The 26,038-nt window shown below is 46.6% G+C and overlaps 1 protein-coding gene across 1 annotated transcript; it reads left to right on the top strand.

The window, feature by feature from the left end:
• Positions 1 to 1,117: 1,117 nt before the first annotated feature.
• On the top strand, positions 1,118 to 25,026 carry LOC109517613 (obscurin-like). The gene is made up of 35 exons (XM_019872874.1): positions 1,118 to 2,154; positions 3,232 to 3,501; positions 3,695 to 3,955; positions 4,044 to 4,355; positions 4,433 to 4,699; positions 4,809 to 5,084; positions 5,185 to 5,460; positions 5,668 to 5,943; positions 6,177 to 6,452; positions 6,714 to 6,995; positions 7,123 to 7,527; positions 7,625 to 7,699; positions 8,332 to 9,549; positions 9,820 to 10,107; positions 10,907 to 11,182; positions 11,813 to 12,091; positions 12,214 to 12,489; positions 12,634 to 12,912; positions 13,303 to 13,563; positions 13,917 to 14,192; positions 14,269 to 14,541; positions 14,746 to 15,021; positions 15,103 to 15,378; positions 15,453 to 15,728; positions 15,793 to 16,068; positions 16,148 to 16,417; positions 16,501 to 16,767; positions 16,839 to 17,108; positions 18,693 to 18,959; positions 20,313 to 20,579; positions 22,329 to 22,441; positions 22,868 to 23,021; positions 24,316 to 24,477; positions 24,704 to 24,808; positions 24,917 to 25,026. Exons 1-35 carry the CDS (start codon positions 1,140 to 1,142, stop codon positions 24,919 to 24,921), a joined length of 10,401 nt encoding a protein of 3,466 aa, XP_019728433.1. The 5' UTR covers positions 1,118 to 1,139; the 3' UTR covers positions 24,922 to 25,026.
• Positions 25,027 to 26,038: the final 1,012 nt, after the last annotated feature.

Here is a 26,038-nt window from a genome sequence, read left to right as displayed (position 1 = left end):
CTCTCTCTCTCTCTCTCTCTCTCTCTCTCTCTCTCTCTCTCTCTCTCTCTCTCTCTCTCTCTCTCTCTCTCTCTCTCTCTCTCTCTCTCTCTCTCTCTCTTGTAGCTCTTTACTTAGGTTGAACTATATTAGGTTGAACTATATTAAGCACTTTCCCAGTGAAATACAGCACCAGCTGTACTCGCTGCGTGTTGTGGCTGCCTTTGCAGTTGGACCAGGCTGCCCACCCCCCAGCAACCCGCCAATCACGCTGCCGGCTCGTGTTTTTCTGTCATGCAGACAGCTCTAATTCAATTAACCCTAATGGTCATACCATCCGTTTGTGCTCAAGCATGCATTTCACGGTGGATCATTAGAAGTTGTTGTCTTGTAAAACTAATTTTAACAGTACGTTCAAGCATTCCATCGATACCAGTGATACCCCAACCAATTTCATATTTTTTTCCATTTCGGATTCAGGAAAGAGAGCATGTATTCTCAATAAACTATCTTTGTTCATCTTTTTATGCCACCAACATATAGTGACAGGCAGAATAATTTAAATGGTCTTCCACTAGATGACAGAACTTCAGGCACGGCGACAGGATTTTTTTTCTCTTCTGGGGTTTGACTGATATGTTGGGGGCGAGTATAGGGGGGCACCTGGATCCAAATAATTTCATTTCATGCAACCGCTTGACGAAATAAGAGTGAGTACATTCAATGCAACTTTTTTTTCAGTGTAACCGAAAGAATGAGAAACCACACCCCCCTAGACCCTCCTTCACAAACGCACACAGAAAAAAAAACCCCATCATGAAAGAGTATTGCATGTATTCAGAACAGCACATTGCGGAAATAAGCTGATTTATCTGGTTGTTTAATTTCACGCTGGATGGGCAAGTAAGCACTCCAAAGAGGCAACTCTTTGAACAGAGGCCATTTCAAATCCATTTTTCCATGAGTCTCTTTGAAATGTAATCCATTTTAAGAAATCAGGGAGCATTGTTTTCCTGTTAAATTGTCCCATTTGACATCTATTTTTCTTTCCTTTCTAGAAATTACCTTTGCAAAATTAGGACTGCACCGGCCCGTGTGAATAAGTGTTAAGTTTGGCCCTCTCCAACTGCCGGAGGCGAAGCAAGGCTGACGGGGCAAAGATGGACGTATTTGGTGGCGCGCCGCGCTTCCTGGCCTATCCCAGGCCCGTCGGTGTACAGAGCGGGACCGACGCAGTCCTGAAGTGTCAGATCGGTGGAGATCCAAGACCGGCAGTCATATGGGAGAGGAACAATGAGAAGATTGACCCACAAGGACGATACCGCGTCTTTGAGGATGGCAACGTATACAATCTGATCATAACCGCTGTGACGATGGAGGACAGCGGTCAGTATATGTGCAAAGCAAAGAACAGCATCGGCGAAACGTACGCAGCGGCCACACTGAAGGTAGAAGGCGAGGCGCAAGAGCTCGAGTTAAGAGAGGAGAACAAACCGCGATTCCTGATCAAACCTCTATCCACCCGAGCCGGTCGCGGAGATGACGCCGTCTTCTCCTGTAAGCTCTGGGGAAGTCCGCGACCGGAGGTGACCTGGGAAAAGGATGGCAAAAAGCTCAGCGAAATATTCGAAAGCACTCACTTCAGCGTGAGTTACCAGGATGGGGGATGGTTCCAGCTGAAGATTTTTAAGACTCGCGCACCGGACGGCGGCGTGTACACATGTAAGGCGAGGAACGAGTTTGGGGAAGCGCTGGCGGGAGCCGTGTTGCTCGTCGACGCGGGCCCCGGACACGAGGATGACGCAAACCGCAACGGCTACAACAACGGCAACAGAAAATGTCACCAAGGCAAACAGAGGATCAGCAGGCAGATGCCCAATCAGCACAAAGACCAGATGACGACCAAGTCGACGAGAGTGAAAATGTTTGCGGTGACGGAGGGGAAGCATGCAAAATTCCGATGTTTTGTGACAGGAAAACCCAAACCGGAAATCATTTGGAGAAAAGACGGAAGACTGATACTGTCTGGAAGGCGATATTTGCTGTACGAGGATCGAGAAGGATACTTTACACTCAAGGTTTTGTACTGCAAGCAGAAGGATAACGGTGTCTACGTGTGCGCCGCATCAAATACGGCGGGCCAAACCCTCAGTGCTGTCCACCTCTCAGTCAAGGGTAAGTTCGTCGGAATGAGGAGTCTCTCGCTTATCTGAGAGTCACGAGTCAGTCTCAACGTTTCACGCGAGTTCCAAGTGACTGTGGCAGAACTCAAGCGAGTCAAGTCATTTCATGATCTGGCCTAACCGAGTCATGCTTGAAGTCGTACCGTCTTGATCGGTCACAGCATTGACGGTCATCTAGTCTTTGGTTTCATTTTTCAAAACCCTTTCCGTATCACTTTGTCTTCTCGGCAAAACACATAACCGACATGAAGCTTAGTTTGACGAGCTCCTGGTTAGCTCAACCGTCCAGTGAACGCAGCTCACATGTTTTCGTTGATTGTCAAGTGACAGGTGGCCTGAGAGTAGATTCGGTGTAGTGCTTATGTCTCTCATCTTTGAGTTGCAAACCTGACATATTACCCTTCTTCTTTTCCCCATTTTATGAAAAACGTTGAATCCAAATTCCTATGTGATACTTGGTTCTTGAAGTGGCTTTCACAGTCCGTATCGTAGTATAAAGGCGGGATGCACGTTTGCACAGTATTGGACAGAAAGTCAAGCCATACAACTCGAGTCTACCGCCGACTGTCAGTCTGTGACAATTTCAGTAGTGGAGGAGTGCGTGAGTGCATGCGTGTTTGGGGTGGCGGTTGGGGGAAGGGGCGGTGTTGTGTGTCCTCGGATAGGATTTCCCGCCATTTGATGCTGGAGCGATGTCAGGGACATAGGTCCAAGAAGGTACACTGAGATCATGAGGTAAATTCTAACAGTGGTATCATGTCTGCAAAGTCACTTGTGAGGAGGCACCAAGGGAGGAAACGTGTGATCACCATGGGACGAGGGATCATGTTTCTCACGTGGAGTTCCAAACATATTCCTCGTTGAAAAGTACACACTGTAATGTACGGTATTTGAAAGAATCTTCTCTTTGTCACGAGTGGTTACTGGTAGCATTCAACTTAATTCTGAATCACTTTAAACAAAACAATGTGGCGATGACCTTCCAGTTCCTCATCAAAATGAGTCTGATAATGTTGCTCTTTTTGTGTTCACACAAAGCTGTACCCACCTTTTTTTGTTCTGGCGCCAGAACCACCTGTGCGGTTCAAGCAGCCGCTCATCGATCTGGAGGTATGGGAGCGGGACTTAGCTGTTCTTGAGTGTGAAGTCCCAGAGGACTCTGTCCCAATCACATGGTACCTGGAGGATCGACGACTACAACCAGGAGCCAAATATGGAATGGAGGAGTGGGGAACAAAGCGCAGACTTACAATCCGTGACATCGGTGTTGATGATGACGGGATTTACCTGTGCGAAATGCCCGATGGCGGACGAAGCATCGCTGAGGTGGCAGTGAAAGGTAAGCCACAATCAATTGGCATGGAGAAGCAAAAACTAATGGCAGGTAATCATTGTTGCTTGCAATCCGTTCTGGTTCGTCTCTGGGTCTTGAATTTCCTCCTCACCGTAGGAATGTTTTTTTGTGTTTGTTTGTTTGATTGTCGTGTTGTCATTCGATCTGGCGTGCGTTTTCACCAACTGTGTCTCTCTAGGTCCAATTATGCGAAAGCTTCCAAGGAAAGTGGATGTTTTGGAAGGTGAAAATGCTGCCTTTTGTGTTGAAGTGGAAAAAGAAGAGATGGACATACACTGGTATAAAGATGGCGTGGAGCTGCGTGAAACGCATCAGACCATCTTGAAGTCTTTTGGTCGGACTCATATTCTAGTTTTTGTCAACACGATGCCCCAAGACTCTGGCTTTGTGACTTTCTTTGTGGGGCGATCCAAGACTTCCTCTCAGCTCAGAGTCAAGGGTAGGGTCCAGTCAATGACAGTGTCACGAAAACAAAAGCAAGGATTGTCAAAACGTTATCATCATTTCTGTCATAAATCTGCTTTCAGCGGCCAGGCATTGTCCTCCGAGTGTCCCAGTGGGAGTGCAGATCAACACAGAGCGGGCAAATGCGGCACTTCTTTCATGGACTCCAGCGCAGGACTCGCGCAAGAACCCTCCATCCGGTTATGTACTGGAGCGACAGGAAGTGGGTACGGGTTCACAAGAATGGTTACAGTGCCTGACCACCGACTCGGCTACCTCGGTGGAGATCCTAGGCGATAGCGTGCCTTGTGAGGCCGATTATCGGTTCCGTATTTGTAGTGTCAACAAATATGGAAAGAGCAACAATGTGGAGTTCCCTCGAGCAGTGCATTTGGGTGAGTTGAGTTCATCAATGGATTCATGTCACGGTTGATCATTTCTGATGTTACGTCTGTTTATTTTACCCCTCCAGTTCCGGTAGCCAGGATACAAACCCCCTTACAGGATGCACTGGTTCCAGAAGGACAAGATGCAATCTTCACCATTGAACTATCTGCATCGGTCATCGGCTCGTGGTTCTTAAATGGCACGCAGCTTCAGGACGATGAGCGTTTTTCCATGCGCCGCTCGAGGACACACCAGTCTCTTCGGATCCAAGGGGTTCGAGACACCGAAAATGGAGCCGAAATAACTTTTATTGCATACGGCATTCGGGATTCAGCTGCCTTGTACATTCAAGGTGAGTGTGTCTCAAGCGGCTCAAAATGTCCTCCATCTCAGATGGACTGGACAAAAACGCAGACCATTTTCATCACTAACGGGCATGGATTTTTCCTTCCGATCATCAGCGCCTCTGGCCAAGTTTTCATTGCTGTCAGAAATGGATCGAAACAAATTTGTCGAAATTGGGAACCCCATCGTGCTGTATTGCGAGCTCTCAGACCCCGCCGCTCCGGTACACTGGTACAAGAACGGGGTGGAGTTACAGACAACAGATGGTCTTCACATCCAGTCAGAGGGTACCATGAGGAGGATCGTCATCCAATCAGCAGAGTTCTCACATTCAGGAGTGTATTGCTGCGACGCCATTGACGATGTCATCAGGTTCAATGTGGAAGTCGAGGGTAAGTGAGTTCTTCTTATCAAGCGGTCGTCTTGCAAAACTTTTGCCGGATGACCTCTTTTTCTACATTTTATGAATGGCGTATATTCAAATGTCCGTAGCCCCATCTGTGAGATTTTCAGCGATTCCCGAAGCAGCGAGGAACAAAACCATCCACGCAGGCTCCCAAATTCTTTTACGCTGCGAACTGTCAGAGCACAATGCCCAGGTGCACTGGTACAAAGACGGCTCAAAGCTCTTTCCTCACAATGGAGTAAATATTCAAGCAGATGGACTGGTGAGGAAGTTGATTATCCCTTCGGCCGACTTTTACCACTCAGGGTTGTACTGCTGCAAGACAAAGGGTGACAGCGTCACGTTCAATGTGAACATCAAAGGTGATTTATGATTTTGCAACATGGAAATGTACTTGTATGCAAAGCAACGCAACTATTACGCGTGAGCTGTCGCTCCACTCTGACCATTTCTTTGACTCGATTAGATGATGTAAGTGACTGCCCTGTCAGTTGTCAGACTCAACTTATGGATAACAGACCTTCAGAGTTGTCTTAATTTTGACATTAGCTGTTAAACTGTACCTGTAGCTCCATCGGTGACGTTCTGTCCACTCCCTGGAGAAATGAGGACCCAATTGATTGAAGCGGGGGGCCCCGTTGTACTCCGGTGTGTGGTTTCTGATCCTGAGGCTCCTGTTTGCTGGTACAAGGATGGAACGCAGCTCGTTTCGACCTCAGAGCTGGAAATGCAGTTGGATGGAACCACAAGGACTTTGGTTGTTCGGGATGCAGAGATGCACCACTCTGGTGTCTATCAATGTAGAACAAAGGATGACACGATGGACTTTCAAGTTGAGATAAAAGGTGACTTCTTTTGTGTTCTGCGCCCCCCCACCCCCAAAAAAAAAGACTTTGCATCTCTTGAAGATGCTATTAATAACCTCTGCTTCAACTTGATGTAGTTTGGATGATAACTTCAGACTTTCATTTCACTATAACTGTGGTCCGCTATGAAACCAATGTTTCCAAAGCAATTGAAAATTCCAAGTGATATTTTTTGAAGGTATTCATTGACCTTTCTGAATTTCCAATGCTAGCTAAGCCGGTGAAGCCCGCCGATCACCTTGACGTTAAGAGAGCCAAGTCCTTTGACATGGGCGAACCTTTGGTGCTGGAATGTGAGGTGGCAGACTCCGTGTTGCCTGCACAGTGGTATAAAGATGGCGTGAAACTCTTTCCGCACAAAGAGCAGGACATACAGAGCAACGGCACTTTGAGGCGACTCGTTGTCCCTTCTGCTGAGCCTGTGCACGAGGGCCAATACCACTGCCAAACGTCAGATGGGACAGTCCACTTCACTGTGGGTATGAGAGGTGATTATGCATTGATCGACTCAAGCAACTAACATTCTGTTTGTCACTCCAGTCAAATGGTGTTTTTATGGTCTTACAACAGTTTCTTGAATTGGTGTCAAAATAATCTCTGTTCGCAAACATTACAAATGCTCGTCTATTTGACTTTCTCCTCAAACGTATGACCGTTTAGGGAAAGGTGAACATTTTAACCCCTTCTCGCAATCAGAGTATGGAAATGCACAGTTTTTCCACAATTATGATTTGAGTCATTACCTTTAGTGCCGTTGTCAGCCTCACCGAAGTTTGTGGAGAATCAATCACTTGAGGACCTCTGCTCCTTGGAACAGCCACGTCAAATTTCAGACCCCGGGATTCATGGCCCACGCCAGGCCGAGGCGTCACTGCAGAAGGCGAAAGCCACCGTATCAACTTCAGAACAAGAGTTTGTCATGGAAGCCATCAAGAAGACACTTGTCATTGGACCAAGTCATCCATCAAACTCTGGAGCATACTACTATGCAACAGCGGATGATGTTGCTCCGTTAGTTGTCAAAACTCAAGGTGATTGCATCTGTTTGTAATCTGTGTTTTCGATTTATGTTTCTGGTTTGTGTGCAAAAGCCAATATACGACGTCTTTTACTCAAAACGCTTGTTCTAATACTTCAATCCTCAATGACTGTCCGTAGTGCCGGCTGAGACACGTGGTCCAGATGTTGCGAGGGCCAAATCTGCTGAAGAACGCTGCCCGATTGTGCAACAATTTGAAATTTCAGACCCCGTTGCCAAAGCTTGTTGGTACAAAGACGGAACTCCATTCTACCCAAAAATGGAAACTCAACTCAACTGTATTCAAACAGAAACTCTTGTTAAACCTGAAAGCAGCATCCAAGCCTGTTCACTTCCAAAAATGGAAACTGTTGTTGAACCTGAAAGCAGCATCCAAGCCTGTCTACTTCCAAAAACAGAAACTCTTGTTGAACCCGAGAGCGACATCCAAGTCTGTCCACTTCCAGTCACGCTTGACACGGCTGCTGTTGCGAGTTTTCACTGCCAAACATCTGACGACACGCAATTAAATGTGGACGTAAAAGGTGTTCTTTTTCCCCCCCCATTATAATTCAACTATTTTGTTTCGTGTCGGGAGATATGACCACGCTCATTCTTTTCTCTTTGGCTTTGTCAAAACAGCACGGCAGTGTCACCGTGGTGGTGAGATTGCTGAGGTTTCTGATGCATCTGCCCAAATCACTGCGGATGTCCAAGGTGATTTCATACATTTCAACATCAGTCATCCATTTTTAACCCAGCCGATACATGCCACTAACAGTGGTGGTGTTTTACTCTTGGCTCGATCATCTGAGGCACCCGCCCATTTTTTTTTTTGCCATTCAGACTTGCTTTTTTTGCCATCTTGTCCTCTCTAGTGCATTGTTTTCTGGAATTGGTGTTCTTGAAAACAATGTGCGGGTGTTTAGTTTACCTGAGCACTGGCTCAAAACTAACCTACGTGTTGTTTGTCACCCCATTTTCCACAGTAAGAGAGATCTTTGCGCTTCACCTACCGCTTGCGGCTCTTTCAGCTCATTCCATGTGTTTCATCAAACATCACCAGATCCTCCAAAGCTTTGCCCGTTGCAATGACAAGGAACTCTTATGAAAGCGATGCAATGTGCATCTTAAAAAAATGACAAAGGTATTTCTTGTAATTTAGTGTCTGGTTGTTTTGTAGGGCAACTTTAAGAGCTCAATTTCAGACCAAACCTGGTCGACCATCTTGTTTGTCTTTGCAATGGATGACCACATAACTCCATCCTAACCCACAATGATGTCGATGAAATTCTGTTTTGAGAGGAACCGTTGAGACCGACTACCACTGAAAACGTTTCTGCTTGTAGCCGAGCTCCCAAGATTTGCCTCCGAACCAGAGAAGATCAACTCGACAGATGCCGATGGCATTCCCTCAAAGCACAAGTCTGGCAGCTCCAGTGGCGAGAGGAGAGATTCTCTGACATGCGGAGCACATTCCACGCACAAGAGCACTCACCGGTCGACTCATGAATACGTGACCGCAGGGATTTTTACAAAAGACAAAAACGAGAAAAACGGTCAGGAAAAAAAACGGACTGTCAAATCTCTGCCCGACTGCAACCCAATCAAGCCGTCAATCATAAAGCTTAAGCCATGCTCTCAAACTCGACATTTTACAGAATCACAAGGTGAGGAATCAATTTTCCATATACGGAAGACAGAAGACCCTGAGGTTTCTGAACAATTTATGACTTCCTTGCAGACAGCTGTCCCATTAGACGTTTGTAATTCCCGTCCGAGTTCAAATGTTGAATCAGAGGAGTCTAATCTGAAGGATGTATCTGTTGAATTCGAAGAGCGATATGGCCCAGCGCCCACTGCTGCGCCGTCAGACCTCGATAACCACCAAAAGACTTCTGCCCCCCAGTCAAGGTGCTTTACGAACCAAATAGAGACTGTGTCGGTCCAATTAGACAGATACTCTGACTCTGTTAGCGGTCCCCACACAGAGAAGCCTTTTAGGGCGATGCAGTCCACAAGATTTCGGGTAGAGGATCCCCGCAATTCCGCAGAGATTTCAGACTTCCTGACCAATAATCTTCTTAATTGCATCCAGACTAAACGACTCATTTCAGACAAGCACAGTAATTCCGTACAGCCTGATATCTACCAATCAGAGGAGATGTTGACTGTCTCCTCGGCAAAGACTGACACTGCTCAAACTATACCTTGTTTATCGATGGAGCTGCATGACTCTCAACATCTGGAAACGGTCCGGCCAAAGGAGAATTCACCTGTCCACGCTCCATTTGTTGGACCAAATGGTGCCTGTCAAACAGAACCGGCCGCGACTACCCAACAATATCAGTCCATGCTGGAAACAACTGTCCTGACCGCTCATCCCCACAATGCGGAGGCTCCAAAGGACCTGGCGCACGACACACTGAACTCTGGACAAAGATCGTCATTGCAGTTTTCAGGTTCCGCCTGTTTTGAGCAGACAAGTGTCCAATCAGAAGAGAGCTATTCGTCAAGGACATGTGGCACTCACAGCAATGTCACTGCAAATAAGGTGGCTGTTGAAGGTGATTTAAATGGTTAGCATGAGCACAATCAGATGCTTTTTTTTTAGGGATTACTGGCATTTTGGCATTTGCATTTAAGTAATACTACATTCGGGCAATGTAAATTTGGACTGCCATTTGCCGAAAGATCAAACATAAGTACACCGTGTAAAGGCCTTTTCAAGCCTATGATTTTTTTTTTTCTAGATGGTGTTGATTTGCTCCACTGTTTTCTTGAATCACTGATAGTGATGCCTTTTTTTTCCTCAATGTACCTCAAAACACCCTCAGCTCCGCCTGCGACTATTTCAACACCGCGTCAGACCGAGAGGATCGAGTCTGTCGAAGTGGATGAACCCGAAGCGCTCCCTGTAGCGCCACCGTGTGAGCCATCAACTGCAAATGAGGTCGTCTCTCAGCACGATGATGGAGTAAAACAACACAAAGAGGCCGGCCAAGACCCGATGGTGGATGGTTCCCTAAGAGAAGCGGCTGTGAGTTCTGCGGTGCCGTCCGATGCGGGGGTTCGCATCTGTGAGGCAACATCTGATGCCGTGCCATTTCAAGCGGATGTTCAAGGTGACACGCAGTTTCTGTCAGGATAGACTGTACAAATGCAATGATTTGTCTTGATTATCACTTACGGGTGGAATAACTGACAAAGTGCTTGAATGACTTTTTCTGGTCCTTCCTCTGCACCCTGAGACCTTGCCCTTCTGCCTTTGTTTTCCCTTCGATTTTTAACCCCAAACCATACGACATTCTTACCCATGAGAACCAAAAACGAAAGGTAGTCACCTTCTGCCGGAAGGACTGCCCCGAAGTCGCAAGAAGCATATCGGCTTGCTCCCCGTCTTGAATGAGCATGCCAACTAACAAACATCTTTCATGATATCCTTTTCAACATGTACGAACATTTGTACTAATGTCTTGCGTTCACACAATTGAATAGGATACAGTGCGGAAAGTATTTTTGTCTTTGCCTGTAAGACATGAATTATGTGCTGGTGAAAAGCCCGAAAACCGGACTTACTCTCTGACCTCTTTCATATATCGGCCAGGGACAACTCAAAACCATTGCTACAATTGAATTAGTTTGAAGATTTTGTATAACGGCTTCATAACTAACCAATCAACCAAACAACAAATACGTCAACCCAAACACGGTACCTCTACTGATAATTTGGACCTTGGAAGAGGTCATTGCAAACAGTCTTACAGAACGAGCATGGTTATGGTGGTTATATTTTTGTTTCACTTTCCTGACGGCAAATGCAGACGCCGGGACTAGGATTTTGTTTTCTTTTTACGATTGTACTTTCAGATATTTCACTCCTAGGTTTTCAAAACTAATTGCATTTTGCATTCCGTCTTCTAGTTCCACTTCAGGCATTGTCTGCTATAAGAGAGGCTGAACAGAAACAGTCAGTCACGGAAGGCAGTCCCATTGCTCTTCATTGTGAGTTGTCGGACGCCAATGGACAAGTCACGTGGTACAAAGATGGAACAAGGCTCCGACCGCAAACTGGAATTGACATCCGGTCAAAGGATCATTTGCGAAGTCTAGTCAGTCCGTGTACCCAGGTGGCTCATTCAGGCGTAAACCATTGTGAGTCAAAGGATGACGACGTGCAGTTCACTGTGGAAGTAAAAGGTGATGCCTACACGAGTCTTAACTCGTTCTGCACTGCCAACTAACTGGAACAGCGGCTGTTCATATTTCCAACCAACTCACAAAAAGCTGTTCATCCATTCTCTACCTTATTTGGTGTGCTACTCTTCGAATATACCCTCTCTTAAGCGGTCTGTATAATTTCACCAATAAGATGTACAGATACATGGAACAACATCTTCGAAAACCCCTCCACCTACAAATACGACTACCGTTGACTACTTTCTCAGTTTTCCTTTGCTGTGATGTTTTCGGCTCCGAGACGGTTCAACAACAACAATTGTCTGTCTGTTAGTGAAATGGGTGTCTGTAGCCACTTTGTTATGTTCTCTGACTATACATTAGGTGGCAGTGTTGCTGTAAAAATACGGTTGCGATGAAATAGCTTGTTAAGAAAGTACAGTGTTTGGCTACACTCTGACCTTGACACATCAACAATGGCAGAGGACTCTCTTTTTAAATTCCCATCATGTGAAGTGAGGTTATGAGCCGTCTTTCTTGCAATCATTCTTTCACTCATTTGTCCTACTCAGTCAACTAAAGTTGATGGGGTGCCGAACACATGTATCAACGTATTAACACTTTTTTTTTTTTTTTTGTAATATCTTAAAGATGTAGCATCCCCCACGAAGTTTTCAGAGCTTCAAGAGGCAGACAGGAACAAGATCGTCCAAGAGGGCTCTGCCATTGTCCTCAGCTGTGAACTGTCTCGAGATTCGCCCGTTGACTGGTACAAGAACGGGCTCAAAGTACACCAACAGAGCAATTTGGAGATTCAAACGGAAGGTCGAAGAAGAACTCTTGTCATCCCTTTGGCCCAAACCACACACGGCGGCACGTATGAATGTGCAACAGCCGACGACGCCGTTACATTCAAAGTGGATGTAAAAGGTGATCGATTTATTTTCGTCATCTTCTTTTGATTTGCCACCCGCATTACAATGATTTTCTTCAGTATTTTTATGTGCATCAACGTTTGCGGATTCAAAACCGACACTGTTCTTTACTCTTAGGCCGATTGCCACATATTATGCCCGTTGCGCAATCGGAGAAACACCGGACGATCGCGACGGGTTCTCCAATCATTCTCCAGTGCGAGGTATCGGATCCGGTTGCTCAGGTTTCCTGGTTTAAAGATGAGGCCGACCTCTTTTGCAAAACTGGCCTCGACATGAAACGAGATGGCAGCCTCAGAAAATTACTCATTCACTCTGCTAAAGTGTCGGACTCGGGCCTCTACGGCTGTAAACTGGCAGAAGATGTTGTCACGTTCCATGTGGACGTCCAAGGTGGGATTTCCTTGTGTTTGAGTTTGAGGAGCATATAATGAGGTGAAAAGTGTCAAATTCATTGACGCCTAATTGTCTTTTTTTTTCTCATCTCATCTCATTTTTTGTTTTGTTTTTTTCAATCTCCAAATGTTTTCCACTTAGCAGCTACTCCTGTAAGATTCGCAGCAATTCCAGACAGAGAAAAGAACAAACTGGTAGAGGCAGGCAGCCCAGTTAAGATGCAGTGCGAAGTCTCAGAGCCAAGTGCCCAAGTCCAGTGGCACAAGGATGGTGAGCAGCTGCTTCCAAAAAGTGATTTTGAAATCCAATCTGAAGCCACATTGAGAGCCTTGGTCATTAAAGCTGCACAAGTCAGACACTGTGGGGTGTACAGCTGTGATTCTGCAGATGACCACGTAGAATTCAAGGTGGATGTTGAAGGTGATTTACGTCTCTTTCAAATCTTTAACCTTTTGAGTTTTTTTTTTCTTTGTGCAACTAAAACAATTTGGACTGAGACTATTTGTAAGACTGTGTACATAACGGGAGGTTGAAAGATGCTTCATGCCCAGGAGTGAAAAACCTGCAGTGTCCCTCAATTTTTCTCTCACTTTTGTGATCTGTTGTTTGGTTTGGTCTGGTCTAACCAGTGTCATCAACCCTGGTTCCAATACAAAATCTCAGATCAATGGACTGCATGCTCGCCAAAACCACAAGCGTGCTCACTCACCAGATTACAGGTGACAGCGCTTTAGCTGTCATCCGATGTATGTGACAAAAGTGAGTGTGGCAAAAGCTCCGCAACTCTTGTAGCCCTGATTTTATTCTCAGCTGTTCCAGAAATTAAAGCCAGACAGGCGCTTGAAGCAGGCGATATTGACAAAACGCAGCGCAAGGGCTCAGATGCCACAGGCCGCCCTGTCTTGTATGAGGATGGAATCAAACGCTTTCCCAAATCCACTGCCAAGATCGATTCGGAAGAGCTCACGAGGACATCTGATCTGGACTCGGCAGTGTCTTCGGTCTCTGGGGAGTACAGTTATAAAAGTGACGATGAGTCAGAGTCCAACGATTGCTTTGCGGAGGTGAAAGGTGATACGCATAGCTTTTTCTTGTCAAGATGTGATTGTGGAGTTCCATTCTATGCCACAACCTCTAATCGCCCGCAAAAGTAAAATCATCCGTCACAACGCTTCTAATTCCTTTTCATCACACGTCGCAATTAAGATGAAGCGCTTCACATGCCGCCATTGCCCCATTGCTTCAAATGTAATTAACTCCCTTTTCTAACGTTTATGTGGAGTGGTCATTTAAAACAAAATAAAGTGTGGACGGCAAAAAAGATTGATCTCCGCATGTCTTAACTGCCATGCAGCTGCTGTGAACGAGAGTTATGATCGGAGAGTCGAGTCAAATCTATGTCAACATCCTTTTTGTGCCTTTAGCCCCACCGGTCACATTTGCCGACGTCCCTGAGGAGGAACTTTTCAAGAGCGTAGTGGAGAAGTCGCAGCTGGACCTGTCGTGCCAGGTGTCGAGGGCGGACGCTGTCGTCCATTGGTACAAGGATGGCGCTGAAATACGGCCCAACAGCAACATGACAATACGAGCCGAAGCCACAAAGAGACATCTTGCAATCCAGTCAGCCCAGCTGTCCGACTCGGGCGTGTACACTTGCCGCGCAGGAGACAACGCTGTCATGTTCAAGGTTACCATTCGAGGTAAGGAAAATGTCCGAGTTTGCCTGAATGCGGTCGAAAAAATAAGAGCGGCAAATTTCTGACCGTTTCTTCCAAGAACCCCCGGTGATGATCGTATACCCAAAAGAAGACGTCCACCTTGAGCGTCACGTACCCGAAGAAATTATTCTCAGCTGTGAGCTCTCCCGGTCAAATGGAGTGGTGAGCTGGTACAAAGATGGCCAAAAGCTCCAAATGAGCGAGAATATCAAACTGGATGTCCAAGGCCCTTATCGGCGACTGAAGATTCTGACGAGCAGAGTCGAGGATTCCGGAGAATATGTTTGTGATACAGCAGATGATTCCATATTCTTCAACCTCAGCATTACAGGTACAATCCGTGAACGTGCATGTCGTGCATTGGTTTGTTTGCTTGCCTCGTTTGACATTTCGCTCAAATGCCAACGCGACAAAGTAGGATTATGAAATCGTCCCAATGTGAACGTCATAGAGGGTTCCAGTGAATGTTCAGCATGCTCCGATTTGTTATCCTTTGCATGGTTTTACCCAAGCGTTTCCTTGTGTCAACATCCAGAACCTCCGGTGCAGATTGTATCTCCGAGTCAGTCCCAAATGGAACTGTGCCAGCAAGTGTCAGAGAGGATGGTACTGAGCTGTGAGATCTCACGGCCAAATGCGGTGGTCCGTTGGTACCGAGACGGACTTGAGGTAGAGGAGAGTCACAACCTCATACTGGAGGTAGACGGCGTGTACAGACGCCTCGTTATACCTGAGACTACTGTCAAAGATTCCGCCGAATACGTCTGCGACACAACCGATGACTCAATGACGTTCTTTGTAAATATCGCCGGTGAGGAAAGTCCCGACTCGACAAAGGTGCAAAGTTAAACGGGCCCTGAACTACGTCTCACCACATTGCATACGTCCACAGAGCCTCCTGTCCGCTTTGTCCGTCCCCGAAAGATAGTGAACAGACTCGAAAAAGTAGTCGGCGAATCCTTGGTCCTGGACTGTGAGGTGTCCAGACCGAACGCTGTGGTTCTCTGGAAGAGGAATGGAGAAGAGGTGGAAGACTCCCAAAACGTCACAGTCGCGGAAGACGGTGTCGTGCGTCAATTAACTGTTCATTCGCTGACCTCCGAAGATGCCGGCATATATGTCTGCGATGCAAAAGATGACGTGATGGATTTTCACGTTAAAGTCAAAGGTAGGTCTTATTTTCAAGTCATCATCAAGTTATTAAGTTTGGCTGTTCAACGTCTCTTCACGTTTGCTTTTCAGAGCTGCCCGTGCAAATTATTGGGAAACCCGCTGCGAAAACCGAACAGCAATTCCTGGTTTCTGATGACATCATTCTAGTGTGTGAACTGTCCAGACCAAACGCGTCTGTCTGCTGGTACAAAAACAATCGACCGATTGACGATAGCGGGCGCTACTGCAGCGAGGAGCAGGGAGTTTTCCGATCATTGGTGGTCCTCAACGCTTCGCCGGAGGATTCGGGAGAGTACACTTGCGATGCAGTGGACGATAAGATGGTCTTCCATATCACAGTCGCAGGTAATTCCATGATCACGTTATTTACCCGAAAAGACATTGAGCGCATCGATTGCTTTTCATTTAGAGCCCCCGGTCAAGATCGTTGGAAATTCTGGTCACCCGGAGCATCACATACTACTGGCGGGAGAAGACCTTATTTTAGAGTGTGAGGTGTCTCGGCCAAACGCCACCGTTCGGTGGCTCTGGAATGACGAGATCCTGAAACCGGACACCCGCGTTAAAATTTACTGCCACGACGTCACGAGGAAGCTTGTTCTCTCTCGACTTCAGCCGTCGGACTCTGGAAAATATGTTTGTGATGCCGCAGATGACAAGCTGACGACCGTTGTGGAGGTGCAGGGTAAGAATCTGCGTGTTTTAAAACGTTAAAAGGTGAAGAACACGAAATGAATCCAAACTTCTCCTTGTTCCCACCGCAGAGATCCCAGTCAAGTTTGTGAATAAAAAGGCAACTCATAAAATGTTGGCCTATGAAAACGAGAGCGTCACGCTGTGTGCTGTCGTGAGCCGAGACAAAGCTAATGTGCGCTGGTTGAAAGATGGCCAACTCCTGAACAAGGACAACATTCACATCTCCGGCGAGGGGAATACCCACAAGCTCACCATTAATCCCCTGCAGCTGTCAGATTCCGGAGACTATGTCTGTGATGCAAACACAGACGAGATGCATTTCAGTCTTTTTGTCAAAGGTAAGAATTTGACACCCGCTCATCCGAATGAGCTCCCCGCGTCCACCTGAAATATTTCCGTCACCAAGTTCATTCCCCGTCAGAAATGAAGGTGAAATTCATCCGACCGCTGGAGAACATCGCGTCTCTGAAGGGCAGCAGCCTGACGTTACGATGTGAGATCAATAAGTCAAAAGGAGACGTCCAGTGGATGAAAGACGGCCTCGAGATCTCACCAAGTCCACGTCACCGGATACGAGCGCAAGGTCGAGAGCGAAGTTTTACGATCTTCGAAGTACTTGAAGACGACGCCGGCAATTATGCCTGCGAAAGCTCAGATGACAGAACCTCAGCGACGGTCACTGTAACCAGTAAGTCGACGTAAAAATCATGCAACCGTTTTTGAAAAATGCCATCTGAAAACCGTTTTCTCTGCTTCCAGCCCCCCGTGTTGTGGAGTTCATAGCGGAACTCCGTAACATCACGGTTTGCGAACGGGAAGACGCGGTATTTCGGTGTGTGGTTTCACCAGCGGACGCTCATTTGGTGTGGCTCCTGAACGGCAAACCGGTAGCCCTGAATGAGCGCGCCGTTGTTTCGAGCAATGGACTCTGCCACATCCTCTGTCTCCGCAATTGCACTCTTTCCGATCGCGGCGTAGTGACGGCCGATGCCGAGGGATTGCTATCGAAGGCGGAGCTCCAGGTTCAAGGTGAGTGTCCCGTGCCTCAACAAATTGAGCTAAAACCACAGATTTGCCACATTCGCAAATCTCCTGTTCACGCCACTTGACACATGCACGCATTGCTATTGTAAACGGTGGAAACTGATCAAGATCAAAGCGTTCTCACGCTAAATACAAGCACTTGTTTGAAATATATCGACGGCCAAAATGCAAATCCTCCAATCTGTCAGAGGTGTACGATTGGTCGCTTGAGACTGCGTCTCCCAGATGGTCTGGGAACGGCCTGGGATTCCCGGATAAGTGCTAGAGAATGGCTGGCTGGATGGATGGATGGGTGGAGGCATGGCGTCAAAGGCATAGAAAGATCAAAGAAATGATCAGTCCATTTTCTCTCCATAAATAAAATACGAATACGTAAATGCCTGCTTTTTGCAGTCGCCATTTGGGCTCTTTTTCCCACCTTCGCAGCAACATATGATCAATTTCCATAACTGCATGAATACATTTAAAGGTTAGGAGTTATTGCTAAGCCAGATGGTGAACCGGAGCTGAGAAGTGACGAGCTGATTAGTCATTAAAAAAAAAAAATGTTGAGAAGGTGCCTTTGATGGCCGGTGCTTAGCGGCTTCTCCCGTTCAACGCGCGAGGCTAACTGACAGAGACACGTGGCCGAGCGTGCTTGGAGAGCCGGATTCCTGACGGCTTTCGGCTCACGCCGCGTACTTGAAGTTGCGCTGTGCATTGCCGACCTCCTTTGCTGTGTATTGTGTTCCTCGGTGTCTGGGTGCGGTTCCAAGTAAGTAGCATTAAATGGCAGTGGCGGCAAAAGTACTCGCGGAGGGAGAAAAGAAGACAAAAGTGAGACTTGACCAACACCTTTTGTTCTGATTAATGTGCCCTTGACACCCCCCCCCACCCCCAAATAAAAAAAAAAAGTGCTAGTTAGCCCAAGGGCAACACAAATAGCTCCTGGGTGTGTTCTAAAATTAGCTCACCAGTGATGGGATGCTATGAATTACTATGAAGAATGAAAACAGAAAATGGTATTTTATTTTAGATGTTTTTTTTTTAAATCAACATTTGTGTATTTCAACTTAACATGGAACACATTTCTTTGTGTCAAATATTCAATCTCGGTCGGGTTACTGTAATGCACTTTGGAGTCAGCCAATCCTCCATGAAGCATCTCCAGTTGGTCCACAATGCTGCCGCTCGTCTCTTGACTGCTACGCCTATAAAGAGGGAGCACATCATTCCTACTCTGGCAGCCCTTCACTGGCTCATGTTAGAGTTCTTTTTAAAATTCTCTTATTTGTTTTCAAATCTTGAAATGGCCCCGCCCCACCTGACCTCTCGGACCTCCGACGAACTCGCCCGGTGCCTCAGTTCTGTGGACTAGACCAGATTAGAGGTAGCGAGAACTAAACGGAGGCTTAGAGGGGATCGAGCCTTTGCCGGAATGACCTCCCGCTAAAAGTTGTTATATGAATTCTTTTTGCTCCGTGTACAGTGGTGGTTGTATTTAATTGTCCTCTAGAAATACACTTGAGTTGAGTTAATCGTGTTTGGTGAAGTCATGCATCCTTTTTTTTGGTCTTTTTATTTTTTCAGAACAGCAGGTGAGGTTCACCAAGAAGATGGCGCCGGTTACGGCTGAGGAGTACAGCGACGCGACCTTGGAGGTGGAGGTGAGCCTGGATTCCAGCGAAGTTCAGTGGATGAGGCAAGGGGTGTTGATCCACCCCGGGGCCAAATACACCCTGAACCAGCAGGGCCCCAAGCACAGCCTGACCATCCACAAAGTGACCGCGTCCGACCGGGGCGGCTACAGCTGCGAGACCCTTCACGACTGCACGCAAGGCCAGCTCACGGTGGAACGTGAGTGTGCGCATGTTGTCGCCATGCCGCCGCGGTTGTTTATTTACCTCTGTTGCCGACCGCACCGGGGTCTTGCGCACGCTCCGTCCACACATGTCGTGGAAGCAGTCACTGAGTGAGAGTAATTTGAGTCAGCGAGGACCGTCGAGGGGTTGGGGGCGGGGGTGCTGGTATTGCAACTGACAGCTGACTGCCACCTTGAATGAGTCTGCTTGGAGAGTACGGCCGCTGGATAAAACAGCAGTTTTCGGGGAAGCATGTGCCACCGCTGGCATACTTTCCGTACTTTTGACCGCACGTTCATTAATCGAAAGAAGAAAAAGATTTTGTTCGTCTTGTTTATTGGCTACACTGGACTGTTAGCTGCAATTCCACAATTATTTATGAAGCAAATGCTATTGAGAGTGCATGGCTGAGTTGATTTATTTTTTTCAGTATTACAAACAATGCATAATGCTAATCAACATATCTGACCAGTAAATATTGAAAAATATCTGAAAAAAGAAGAACTATAATTTGAATGGAACGGACGTCCTGGAAACAGCCTCAACAAAGAAGCAAGAGACAATGTCAATGTCGATTTTTTTATTTTATTTTTTTTTCCCTCTGAACATCTGCCCGTTGACTGACTTGAGATCTTTTCTATCATCACTCGGGAGGGGGAAAGTCAGGACCTCAGGCGGCTGGCACCGCCACTGAATTTGGATCTCCCCTCGTTGCTTCTAAATTTACACCCTGGCCTTCAAAACCAAGGTTGTTGTCATCGGGTCTCCAAAATAAACACTCGTTTTTTTTTCCACGCGAGAATGGTCCTCTATGTTAGAATCGATGAAAAATGTTGGCAGATTCCAAGTCGGCTTTTGCGTAAAGCCTCGTACTCGGATGACCAAAATATCAGTCGAATTCTCATCAAGACCGCTGTAGGCAGATCAGAATCCGAGCCAGCAATAAGGACGGTGGACGCGGTTCCTTGCAGCCAGTGTTTTAAAAACATTTGCGTGTTCTTTGTAATAATAAGTTCTGTGTGTCCCCTCTCCCTTGAATGTTGAATCCACCTCCTTTTCAGCCATCTCGAGGATCCATTCTTGCAAAAAATTGAGTTTTCAGGCATTTGGAGGCCCCAGTTTTTCAGAATAGTTGACATGGAATCTCTTAAAACTCAATTCAGTACCAGCCAATTCTGGACCAAGTCTGAAAAGACGTTTAAAAACGTCTTTGGGAGTGAATGAGACAACCAAAAATCAAAACAACAAAAAAAGACCATTGTCTGGAAAAAAAGAAACTTTCAACCTAATATAAGTAGACAAGATGAAAATCATAGCGCTCTGTCTTATGAGTGTTATATCTTTCCAGCTCGAAAAGTCACCATCAAGAAGGGCCTGAGCGACCTGACAACCATGGAGAGAGAAACCGCCTCCTTGGAGGTGGAACTGTCCCATCCCAATGTGGCCGGCACCTGGTGGCGAAATGGAAAGCAGCTCAAGCTGTCGAGCCACTTCCGCATGAGCGCCAAGGGACACGTCCACAGCTTGACTATTTGCAACCTCTCGGTGGACGACACGGCCGCCTTCATGTTCTGTGCCGAGAAGCTGAAAACATCGGCGCGGCTCGTTGTCAGGGGTAGGCCATTTGAAGATTAGGAACCCTTTTAGCCTGGATTTACACTGCTGGCCTAAGAGGCCATTTTAGTGCGGCGGGGGTGTCAAACTCCTTCCTGTCGCAGGCCACCTCGCAGTTCGGCTTTCCCTCAGAGGCCTGTTATGACTGTCAAAGCAGATCAATGTTTCATTACACATTAGCAGGTGCAACAATCAACCATTATCAGCTATTTTGACAATCGATCGGTTGCGCAAATGAATTAACCCACTTTAAATGGTGCACATCCTCGCTATGTCAGCCACTCGGTATACGTACGGACAAACAAACATCCGTACGCAGATTTTACGCCAATGGGCCAATACGAAGCTAAGCATGCTAACATGCAGGTTTTTCAAATGCGGAAGGAAGGGAATTTTGAAATACGACTTCCGTCCTTCATTAAACTTTGACTTTAAAAAAACACTGCAAAGTGACTTCATAGATTACTTTCACAATATATTATGAATGTCAGAAGATAATTGCTGCAAACACATGCAAAGACTGAGGACTGTGGAGTACAATACTCAATGTTCAACTATTTTTCAACATTTCGGTTTTACGGATTTTTTTTTAAGCGGTAGTCTACAGGTTAGCACGTCCGCCTCACAGTGCAGAGGTGCCGGGTTCGATTCCAGTCCTTCCTGTGTGGGGTTTGTATGTTGTATAGCTTTTCTCCGGGTACTCCGGTTTCCTCTCACATTCCAAAATCATCCGTGGCAGGTTCATGGAACACTCGAAATTGTTGCTGGATGTGATTGTGAGCGCAGTTGGTTGTTCGTCTATGTGGAGAAGGGCAACCTTTTCGTTCCTGTGATATTTAGGGCTGCACCTGCGAATTCTTACTTTATATTATTGAGGAGGAATGGGCGAGTACCGATACCACGTATTGCTATTGGGCCGATACAAGTGTCCTCACGATGGCTCCCAATCCCAGTCACTGGTGCCCTCTTGTGGCTGTTCTACTCTCAAGACGTAAATAGCATGTCTGATGGAACATTTTTTGAAGTGAACTGCATCCACAGGCCAATCCTCTCAAATACCCATTCAGATGCTCTTTCCATAACCGTGCGTTGATAAGCATGACATTCATGCTGAGAGTGCCCTTGCTACCAAAAAAGTGTACTTTTATTTGCAAACGCAATTTGGGAAGTAAAATGACTCTAATCCAGTAACTCATTGGTGTTCAGGTCACAAATGGGTCCTTTGGGAAAAAATGTCTTCTGGAGCCCAAAATTTGGAGACCTCAGATGGGCAGCTTCAGCGGAGCGCTCAGAGCCGATCAAATGACAGACAACAAGGAGGCCTGCTTAGAGAACGCAGCGGCTCTTTGGTGTGGCGAGCGCCACCTTGGTCCCGGCTCACGTTCCGAACGCAAAATAGCCTCGCGTGACCCAGTGAAAAGCGACGGCTTCGCTCAGCCTTTTCTGCCAGCTGCTCGTTTAATTAACCTGACGCTGTCAAAATAATCCGGTCGCTGCCAAGTCACTCACTATTCATCCCGTTGAGCCGGCGAGTGAGACTTTCATCCATTTGATGACAACCGGATCAGAATGTCATCACGCTAAATTATGCCGAACTTCACTCGATGGCTCCTTTCAATGATGGTCAACTATGTTTTTTTCAAATTGACTTCCATTTTGGACATCCAATTTGGACTTTGCAGAGGTGGACATTTGTTCGAATTTCATTTCTTTTTTTGTTTCATCAGGTAATTTTGCTGTCTCTCCTCAGAACCTCCTGTAACAATTTTCCGAAAATTAGAGGACCAGAGAATCCCCGAGGGCTCAGTCATCTCCATCGAATGCGAACTGTCGAGGCACAATGTGGACGTGAAATGGATGAAGGCGAGTATTGCTCTCAAGTCCTTTTGACTGACATTCCGTCGGGTGACAGGAACCCAAATTTGTCAAACTAGGTTAATAGGGATGTAAGCTCATCTCCAATCACAATTATGACAAATAGTTGCATGAAAAAAAGCTCCCTGGCCTAAAATATCAAACAATGAAATGATACGTATCGTGTGGCTTAGCGTACCATCATTCTTACACCATGAGGCTCACTAGTTCATAAAAAAAAAAAAATATGACACCACAAATGTTGCCATCTTGTGGTGTCATTCGGTATTACAGAAAGAGCCCCAATTTATGCAAAGAGCGGCAGATGGAGTACGAGGGGGCAATTAGCGGAAAGATTGGTTGAATCCCCGCCATAGGAGAAGAACTCCCCTGCCCCCAATCTTTTCAAGTTGTTGTTTTGTCCATCCTTCTCAGAACGGCAGCGAGGTGAAGCCGGGCAAAAACGTGCGGATTTACGCCATCGGAAGCAAGCGATTTCTTCAGATCAGCAAATGTCTCGTCAGTGATTCTGGCATGTACACCTGCGATGCGGGACAAGTGGCGACAAGCGGCACCGTGGAGGTCTATGGTAGGGTGGTCTATGGCGACAAGTGTGGGGGATTTGGTGGTTTAAAGTTGGGAACACAATTTCCGTCCATCCAAAACATGACATTGGCTGCTTTTGGTGTTCAAGGTCCTCAATAAAGTGTCAACTTTGGCATCAAGTCACATTGGCCGGACCCGGCACGGCGCCACACCGGGGCGAGTTGGAAATCGGTGTAGCCCCTGTTTAGCCCCAATTTGTTTTCAATTAATTCAGTTTAAAAACATGAAGAAATTCCCGAGGCCAATCCAATACCAGCTTCCACGTTTGTGCTTCTGGTGAAAGATATTGCCGATGACATGAGGTCCTTTATATTAGGCTGAACCGTTTTTGTCGAATGTACTTTGGCCAAATTCAGTTCAAAGTACTTCATTCATTCTTTCATTTACCCTCCCCGCCCCTTTGCTTCTCCCCAACTGCCTATTGACCAAAAAATAAATAATTAAATCCTAGTGCCGTGCCTGGGAAGAATTTAAAACCAAGAGGAAAACTCATCTGGACAAATAGTAAGACAGTATCAATCCACCTCAATCAAAACCTTTCTACAACCAGAAAATAAAACCCACAGAGACTGAAGTCTCATTCCATCTGAAAATCTTGACAACCGCACCGACTCATCGCACCACACGAACTGAAGCTTTTTGCTGTTTTCCCAAATACAGACGGCACAAGTTGCGGGAGTGAAAAAAAAAAATCCCAAAAGGGTTTCACCAAAGCAACCTCTTTGGAACTCAAGCTGTTGACCCGCATTCAATAGTTCCGGAACTATTTCTGCAGTCGGTATTCATTTACACAGTGCAAGTGCAAAGGTTACACGAGTGCAAAGGTGGCAGAGCAACATATTCCTGAAACTCGCCATCTTTTTGCCCCATCGAGTGCAACATTATTCAAGTGTCAAATCCTGAGTAGCATTATTTATTTATTTTAAATGGAAAAATAGACATAATGTCAACCGGTATTGGCCCACGGTGCGCAGGTTTATAAAACAAAGCTAGTTGCGCCATTTACTAATTGCTTTGCTTTCCATTGAGTACACCTCACCAATGACCAGCTAACATGCTCAACCGCATTCAAAACTGCAGCCCATCCCATCGCTGTCATCTGCTGGGACTTCCGCTCCGCAGTAACAAACGGTACAGAAATAGCGGTGGTCCTACTGCGAGCTGCACCGTGCGCTGCTCCGGTCCGCGAAATGCAACGTGGACTGTCGGTGACGAAACAGGAATCGTATGTTCATCATGAGCACAACGGGACGTGATACGGAAATATCCGTTTGCAGAACGGGAGCTGCTGGTTGTCCAGGGCCTGGAGGATTTAAGCATCGCCGAAGATCACAACGCCGTCTTCGTTTGCGAGATCTCAGTGGAAGACGTGCCGGGAGAATGGTACAAAAACGGGGAGATGATTCATCCCACCAGTACCACCAAGACCCGACAGGAAGGTCAGTGGAACCGCCGATGATGGAGCGCATGCTACATTGGGGGGATTCGGAACATCAACAAATCATGTTTATCGGGAATTATGGCAATGTCAGCCCCAACCAACAAGGATTTTTATACTTGCAAGATCCCAAAATGCCTCACGACAAATTTGAAGCTTTCAAAGTAGTTTCCGAGTTGGTTTCAAATAAGCGTTCGGGTTTAAAATGAAGCTTGTTGACGTTTCAGGGACCAAACACTTTCTCCTCATGTGCAACGTGCGACCTGAGGACTCCGGGGAGATCAGATTTGTTGCCAGACACGTGGACTCAGTTGCCAAGTTGCAGGTGAAAGGTAAAATTGCTCCCATTTTTTTTTCTTTTTCCAATATCAAAAGAGCCAAAGTAAAGCCAAAAAAGTGACCTTCCAGAGATTCCCCTGAGCATCGTGAAGCCTCTGCAGGATAAAACGGCGCTGGAGAAGAGCCGCGTGATGTTGGACTGCACCGTGTCCAACCCGCGCTGCAGCATCCGCTGGTACAAAGGCAGCAACGTCATCCTGCCCTCCGAGCGCTTCGAGATCAGCAGCGAGGGCTGCTATCGCAAACTGATCATCCAGCACGTGGCGCTGGACGACGAAGGCACTTACAGCATGCAGGTCGGGGAGTACACGTGCTCGGCAATCAAAGAAAAAAAAAAAATGAAAATAGCTTGCAACCAAAGTACAAGAAAACCCAAACCGCCTGGAGAACAAACCTTGGATCCGCTTCAACACAACGAAAACTATTGACTTGAATAACGAACAACATCAGCAAAGGCGGGAGCCAACAAACGGAGAAAAGAGACATCAAGGCGAGAGCCAAAAACGCAACGAGAGCAATAAGAGAGCCTCGAGACGAAATGCACATGAACGAGGTGAAATTAGGCGCCGCCTTGACGGAACCTCCAGGAGCTCCTTAAATCGTCCCAATCATTGTGACGCCAGACAAGTGCGTCGACATATCAAAAGAAAGAACATTTCAAAAATAAAAAGAAGAAAGCAATGTCGCCGTTCTCCCTTGCTTAAAATACCATGTCAGTGGCTATGCTAAAAATTCCGTCGGATATTCAGCTGTTTATCAAACGCTTGTCATTTTAACTCTCACGTTGTCGCCTTTTACATGTAAACGCATCTGTTGTGAATAGTAGATCTTTGATGCATTTCTGCTCTGTGAGAAAAGTTCTCATCGCGGTTAGACTTTTCCTGACTGGGTTTTCGGGCTGTCCAACCGCATGTAGTCAGATGTCGTGAGGACAGCACAGTGCTCTAAAGAGTGCGCCTTTGTAGAGAAACGTGGTTGAAAAAAAAAAAACACATACGCCACCTGCTGGATCTGGCAGGTCACTGCCCCACTTGGCCCCTAATGCAAACAGACAAACTTGTGCTCTTGCGTCCTGATTTGAAATCACTTCCCATGAAAACCGAAAGCCGTCCGTGAGAAAGTCAAAGGCGCCGCTGCGCTGATCTCGACGCTCGCGCTCATCCCAGGGCCCTCTGCTCCTTCAGGACGTCGTAGACGTCGTCCACGTTGTTTAGCCTTTCGAA

Source organism: Hippocampus comes, unplaced genomic scaffold (genome assembly GCF_001891065.2).
Source record: "Hippocampus comes isolate QL1 unplaced genomic scaffold, H_comes_QL1_v1.1 scaffold242, whole genome shotgun sequence".
Classification (NCBI taxonomy): Eukaryota; Metazoa; Chordata; class Actinopteri; order Syngnathiformes; family Syngnathidae; genus Hippocampus; species Hippocampus comes.
This window is presented reverse-complemented; position numbering and strand designations above follow the sequence as displayed.

What these genes read in the sequence shown, in the direction of transcription:
- LOC109517613 (XM_019872874.1), top strand. Translation starts at nt 1,140, where the DNA reads ATGGACGTATTTGGTGGCGCGCCGCGCTTCCTGGCCTATCCCAGGCCC. An exon ending in CTCTCAGCTCAGAGTCAAGG is followed by an intron (nt 3,956 to 4,043) that starts GTAGGGTCCAGT and finishes ATCTGCTTTCAG; the next exon opens with CGGCCAGGCATTGTCCTCCG. An exon ending in GTTCAATGTGAACATCAAAG is followed by an intron (nt 5,461 to 5,667) that starts GTGATTTATGAT and finishes CTGTACCTGTAG; the next exon opens with CTCCATCGGTGACGTTCTGT.